Source organism: Chrysochloris asiatica, unplaced genomic scaffold (genome assembly GCF_000296735.1).
Source record: "Chrysochloris asiatica unplaced genomic scaffold, ChrAsi1.0 scaffold00506, whole genome shotgun sequence".
Classification (NCBI taxonomy): Eukaryota; Metazoa; Chordata; class Mammalia; order Afrosoricida; family Chrysochloridae; genus Chrysochloris; species Chrysochloris asiatica.
Window position 1 is genome coordinate 144191 of NW_006409024.1, and position 7313 is coordinate 151503.

General features: G+C 38.0%; 1 protein-coding gene across 1 annotated transcript in view; it reads left to right on the forward strand.

The window, feature by feature from the left end:
* CNTNAP3 (contactin associated protein-like 3) overlaps nt 1-7313 on the forward strand; it is a 243023-nt gene that overhangs the window by 64251 nt on the left and 171459 nt on the right. The window contains exon 7 of the mRNA XM_006877478.1: nt 955-1104. Within this exon, the coding sequence (XP_006877540.1) occupies nt 955-1104 (150 nt within the window). The remainder of the gene's footprint in view (nt 1-954; nt 1105-7313) is intronic.

Sequence of the window (7313 nt, forward strand, 5' to 3'; positions counted from 1 at the left end):
CTAATTTTGTATATAGAGTATCTCAATTCTTCATTCTTTTTCTTTCTCCTTTTTTTCTTTTAAAATTTATTTTCCTACCTATGCTTTTTGATGTAAGTGGTGAGAAAACAGGGCTTTGAACCAGTCCATTCCGCTTTAACTCTCTTCTGATAATTTGCCTTTTCACCCCAGATATACTGAATCAGAATCAGTTTAACAGAATTTCCAAAATTTGGGGGGCGGTTTGTGCATTTCAGGAAATGCAAATCCTCAGCAGTGGGTTGAATTGGAATGAACAAGTTTGAAGCCCTGTGAGAAAGTGAGAAATCGCCCTGGCTCAGTGGCACTTAACAACAACAACATAGGCATATAGGCCATACTTTTATAGAAAGTTAGTAAGATCATATAGGCCATTCCATGACTATGATGAACAAGAGGCAAAGAGCTTTTGCAAACACAAAATTAATCCAACAAGCCCCTCTTCTACAGACATAGGTAATGTCTTCTTTCTGAAGAAAAACTATCAGGATTCTAAATCAACTAATTTCCTCTTTGGAATTTTTCAACACAAACCCAAATTGGTCATTAACCTCTCCCTGTAAAAATCTATCTGTGACAAAGGCCCCACCAGTCCTCCATGGTGCCTTTACCAGCACCACAGTCAGCTAAACTGACGGTTGACAACAGGTAAGTTCATGTTGATCTTGGGTAGGCCAAGTTGACCGTGACCTGTATCTCAGTGTGTTCAAGCACTTGTTGTGCTCATAGGGATCTATGCTTATGGGTGGTTACATGTTTTGCTACTAACCAAAGCATTTGTGACTCATGTCCACCCATGGACATACCCATTGAAGTAAGCTCTGGTGATTCTATAAAATCATACAATGAAGACCTTAGGGAACAGTTGTACTGTTAACACTCAACAGCAACTTGTGTGGGTTTACCGGCTTTTGAACCTATTTCATTTACCCCAAGGTGTTGGATTAAATGATGGGCAATGGCATTCTGTATCCTTATCTGCTAAAAAGAATCAGCTGAGTGTGATGGTGGACAGTGACACAGCCACTGCTGCTTCCTCCCCAGTGCATCGGCAGATCGAATCAGGGGACACCTATTATCTGGGAGGTAAGTGGAAGCAACAGGCTATATTGACAATCCAATCATCACTGCCTATTAGGTGGCCTTCTTTAAATGCCATCGTAATGAAGCTGGTGTGAAATAGGGCACACTCCATTGCACTTATTCTCTACCATGACTGAAATGGAATAGCCTCAAAAAAACCACCATTGAAATCTGGTGAGGGTGTGGAGAGACTAAAACACTCAAACATTTCTAGTGGGACTGTAAAATGGTGCAACCACTGTGCATTGTGGAAAATGGTATTGTGTTTCTTCAAAAGTTGAAAATAGGAATACCATATAAAGCTGTGGTGTAGTAATAGGTTGTAACTGCCACCAAACAGTTTTATTCTGCTAGGTCTGGGTAAGAGAAGGTAGGAGGATATATTGATAGAGTGACATTATTCAGCAGTGGATGCTAAGAGCTAATTGTAAATGTAAAAAATTGAAATCTTCTTGTTGTTAGGTGCTGTCCAGACATCTCTGACTCACAGCAACCCTGTACACAACAAAACAAAACACAACACTGACTGATCCTGCGTCATCCTCACAATTGTTGTTACACTAATGCTCATTGCTGCTGCCACTGAGCCAATCCATCTCATTGGGGTCTTCCTATTTTTCACTGAGCCCCCACTTTACGAAGCATGTTATCCTTCTCCAGGAACTGATGCCTCCTGATAATATGTCCAAAGTATGAAAGACAAAGTTTCATCATCCTGGCTTCTAAGGAGCATTCTGGTTGTACTTTTTCCAACACAGATTTGCTTGCTTTTCTGGCACTCCACAATACTTTGAATATTCTTCTCCAAACACTATAACTCAAATTTATTAATTCTTCTATGGCTTTTCATATTCACTGTTCAACATGCATATGCATATAAGGCTACTGAAAATACTATGGCTTGGGTCAGACACACCTTAGTCCTCAAACTGATGTCTTTTCTCTTTGACACTTTAAAGAGGCCTTGTGCAGCAGATTTGCCTTATACAGTACATCGTTTGAATTCTTGACTGCTGTTTCCATGAGTATTGATAGTGGATCTAGGCAAAATGAAGTCTTTGACAACTTCAATCGTTTCTCCATTTATCTTGATGTTTATTGGTCCAGTGGTAAGAATTTTAATTTTCTTTACATTGAGGGGTAATCCATACTGAAGGCTATGGTCTTTGATCTTCATCAATAACTAATTGAGAACTGTTGAGAAATCAGAGCTTAATCTTAACGGTTTTTCTTTGTAGGTAACATTTCATTTTTCCCTAGATGCTTTCAGGATTCTTTCCTTATCTTTGATTTTAGAGAGTTTGATTATGGTATATCTTGCTGTATTTCTTTTGGAGTCTATCTTCCTGGGATTCATTCAGCTTCTTGAATGCTTAGCTTCTCACCCTTCATGATGTTAGGGAAATTTTCTCCCAGCATCACTTCGACTATCTTTTCTGTAGTTTTCTTTGTCTTTTCCTGTTCTGGAATTCCAGTCACTGGTAGGTTAGTCCTTTACATGTTGTCCCATATGAATCTTACGCTTTCTTCAGATTTTTTCGCTCTATGTCTATTCGACTCTGCCTCCCAATAAACACTTGATCTATGTTTCTGTCTGTTTCTCTGGAGCATAGAGTTCCAGATACCATCCTCTATATCTATCTTGTCTGGTTGTCCGTATCATTGCTGCAGACAGCCCTCACAGCCGTTCTGCCTAGTCTGACGTCTTTCTTCTCTATGCATGATGTTCTTGATGTCATCCCACAGCTCTTCTGGTCTTCAGTCATTAGTGTCTAATGCATCAAATCTGGTTTTGAGATGGTCTCTAAATTCAGATGGAATAAGTTCATATTTTCATAATATTTTGACTTTCATGAACTGGTTTTAATTTTCTTTAGTTCAATCTTGACATTCCAACCCCCAATAATTATCAATGCATTTTGATTTCATGTTTATCAATTTTAGACTGAAGAAATTGGTAGAATTCTTTAATTTTATTTTTACTGGGTTAAGTGTAAATTTGAATAATAGTGGTATGAACTGGTCTTCATTGGAGGTGTATGGATATTATATTATTAAAGACTACGTATTTCAAGTTAGACCTTGAAATGTTCTTTTTGATGAGGAATGCTACACCTTTCCTCTTGAATTCCAGGTATAGTAAATCCTATGATTGTCAGAGTCAACATGGCCAATACTATTCCTTTTAAGCTCACTAATGCCTATGATATGGATCTGTATACATTCCATTTCATTTTTGACAACTTTCAATTTTACTAGATTCATGTTTCATGCATTCCACTTTCCAATTATTAATAGATATTTACAGCTGTTTCTCCTCAATTTGAGTTGTGCTCTATCAGCAAATGAAGATCCTGAAAGCTTTATTCCATTTGTGTCATCCTGGTCAAATCTACTTTGAGGAGGCAGCTCTTCCCCAGTCATATTTCAAGTGCCTTTCAACCTAATAGGTTCCTTTTCTGGTACTATATCTGACAATATTCTGGTGCCTAGTCATGATGTTTTCAGTTTGGGGCACTATCTCTGAAATTGTCCCACTGCTACTCATGAGGTTTTTAGTGGCTAAATATTCAGAAGTACTATTGAAAGTCACTGCTCTGTATTTCTTATGATTATAACTTTGCTCTTGGTGCTCCTTCTAATGCCAACTGATCTTCATAACCATTTCATCAGACTTTATGAACTGACTTTATTGCTGTATGTAGGTGTCCTTTTTATTGTTTGTTGGCTCCTCCCTGCTTAGTTCCTCACTACTGAAAAAGTAGATGAATCATCTGTATCAACATCACCTAGAAGTCTGTTAGAAATACACACTTTTCACCTTCTAAACCAGAATCTTCACTTTACTATCAGGCTCAGTTGGTCTGTAGTACTTTGAAATTTGAGAAGCATTCTCTTCCCACTTTGCACACTAGAAGCAGGGACTATTCTGTCCAATAGAACCAGAAATTTACTTAATTCATTATTATATTTCTTCTCATTGCTTTGTTAGTGCTATTAGTTGCCATTGAGTCAGCTATGATTCATGACGGGTCACGAACAACAGAATGAAATGTTGCCTGGCCCTGCAAGTCCATTGTTGAAGTGACTGTCTTTTATGTGCCTTCCAACCTGCTGGCTCATCTTTAGACAACATATTCTGTGATAAAATATTCTGTTGTAATCCATTGGCTTTTTACTAGCTACTTTTCTGAAGTAGATAGCCACACTTTTCTTCCTGTTCTTAGTCTGGAAGCTCTGCTGAAACCTGTCCACCTTGGGTAACCTTGCTGGCATTTGAAATACTGAAACATTTGAAATCATAACTTGTTGTGTCATACCACAATATGACAGACTTACAGAGGGATAGTAGACTCATTGTTTAGTGATGGCACCAGACCATCTCCTGTAGACTGTAATATTTCTCTGCTCAGTGTGGGAAAAGCACTTCCAACTCTGGGGCATTCAACTGAAAAATCCTTTGCTACTAGACACTTAGCTCTGCCAATAGTAAGATTTATTTGCTAATCTTGGTTTGAAGTCCTCCCTGATAGTATGCCTGTTTTGCATTTTGTGGCTGCTTTATTCTAAAATAAATTTGGAATTATGGTGAAGATAGTTTACTAGCCCAACAGTAAAGTATAAAATCCTCTATAAGAATTCACAGTGAACATACAACCCATGAATCAGGTTGTTTAATCTTTCAAGCCCCCTAGAGAGGTGGAGTAATGCCAACAATCTGAAAAGAGCTGATTGCTTGCTTTTCTTATTATCCTAATAGTATGTATTCTGACCCAGATAGTTTTTAATGTTAGACACGTATGACAGATTTTATAGCTTTACACAGGAACAAATTGCTTTAAAACAAATAAAAAATGTCTCAATGAGCCACAATTTAAAAAAGAGAATATTCCGAAGTGTTAAAGAGAATAAGAAGAAAAATCTTCAACATATTGTTTAATGATACAAAATAAAATACACTGGAGAAAAATATTTTTTAGATCATCATTTATATTTTAACATTACACGTGTTCAGAATGTGCAATGCACAGCTGCTTGAGAGTAGATACTTTTCATAATAATTTATAGGCTTATATTCTATGACTCACTTGTTACTGTCCCCATTTAAAAATACCACTCAGGCTTCTGAAAAGACTAGTGTATCTGATCATCCCCGGTTTACTAAGGTAAGCACCAGAAAACCTTTCAAACTGTACTTGCTTCTCATTACTAAATCAGCAATTAATAAATCAGGAACATTACTAAATTAGGGAAACCCTGATTAACATAGTTATGAAATGTCACCATAATAAGCCTTTTATGGTACAATAAGTAGCGTAGTGGTTATGAATAGGGCTGCAAACCACAAGGTCAGCAGTTCCAAACTAGCAGCTGTTCCACGGGAGAAAGATGAGGCTTTCTGCTTCTGTAAAGATTTACAGCCTTGGAAACCCTGTATAGGGTTGCTATGAGGTGCAACTGACTCCACGGCACATAACAACAACAACAATATAAAGTGACAATTTTTGTCATCATCTGAGGTGCTTAACTCTTTTGTAATCCATAGGACATGTAGTGTCCACCTACATTTTCTGCCTCTCAGGTTTAATGGGAAGCTGCTAGCCCACTTTTTTTTTTTTTTTTTAACTTTTTATTGTGAATTGAGTCAAGGTTTACAGACAAGATCATCAGCTTTACATTCAACAAATCATATACTTTGTTTCATCTCAGTGATTGCAACATGCAACAACAGCTATCCTACTTCCTCCCTGTGGTTTCCCATTTATATCTTATATTTTACAAATGAGCAAAGCAAAAATATTTGATGCACTTATACAAAACAAAAAAATACATATATTCATTTAAATGTCAAAAGGGCACATTCTGCAACCCAGCCTCTTGCCCATAAGGCCATATTTACTCAGTTAATGGGCTTAGAGCCTGCAGCTGCTCCGTCTGCTAGCCCACTTTTAATACATGCTGCCATTTGGTTGGTGCCTGAATAACTACATGAAATCTGAAGAAATGGGCCTCAACCCCAGCAACCCCATTCTCAGGACATATGTGCCCCAGTAATTGTATCAGAATTCTTGTTACCTCATTACATTTTTAAATTAAATTTCATTCAAAATGCTTTCCACTACTGAAAATACATTGTTTCAACACAAAATTCAAAGCAGAAAATAATATACTTTTAGAAGGGTTAACCTTGCTTGCTGTTGCTGTTGTTAATTGACATCAAGTTTATTCTGACTCTGTTGTTGTTAGGTACCACAAAATCAGTTCCGACCCATAGCGACCATACGTACAACACAATGAAACTGCGTAATCCTGCACCATCCTCACTATTGTTAGTTGTCAACCCATTGCATCTGCCACTGTGTGAATCCATCTCTCTGAGCATCTTCCTCTTTTTTACTGACTCTCCACTTTACCAAGCATGATGTCCTTCTCCAGGGACTGATATCCCCTGACAACATGTCCAAAGAATGAGAGACAAAGTCTCACACTTCTTGCTTCTAAGGAACATTCTAAGCTGTACTTCTTCCAACATACATAGGTTTTGTTTTTTTTCTCCTAGAGTCCAGGGTTCCTTCTAATTATCTCCAACACCATAACTCAAATTCATCAGTTCGTCTGTGGTCTTCCGTGTTCATTGTCCAACTTTCACAGGCGTATGAGGAGATTTAAAGTACCATGGCTTGGGTCAGGCACACCTTAGTCCTCAAGCTAATAACTTTGCCCTTGAACAATTTAAAGAGGTCTTGTGCAGCAGATTTGCCTAATAGCAACCCTGTATAGGGTTTCCAAGGAGCGACTAGTGGTTTTGAACCACTGACCTTGTGATTAGCAGTCCAGTGATTATCCTGTAGAGCCACACCGGGTCCCCTTAACCTTGCTGGAACCCTCTATAATAATGGAGATGTTTCATTAAGTTACTATATTGACATTCTTACTTATATTTTTCATCTCTAATAGGTCATAGGATTCCTCGTGTGGCACTGTAGGATCAGCACTGGACTGCAATCCACAAGGTCACCAGTTCAGACCAACCAGCTGCTCCTCGGAAACCCTATGCAGGGTTGCTGTGGGTTGGAACTAACTTGACAGTACTTAACAACAACATATATGTATATTATATTTGTAAATAATATATCTATGTATATACCCTGAATAGGGTTTTCAAAGAGCGGCTGGTGGGTTTGAACTGCCTACCTTGTGTTTAGCAGTCC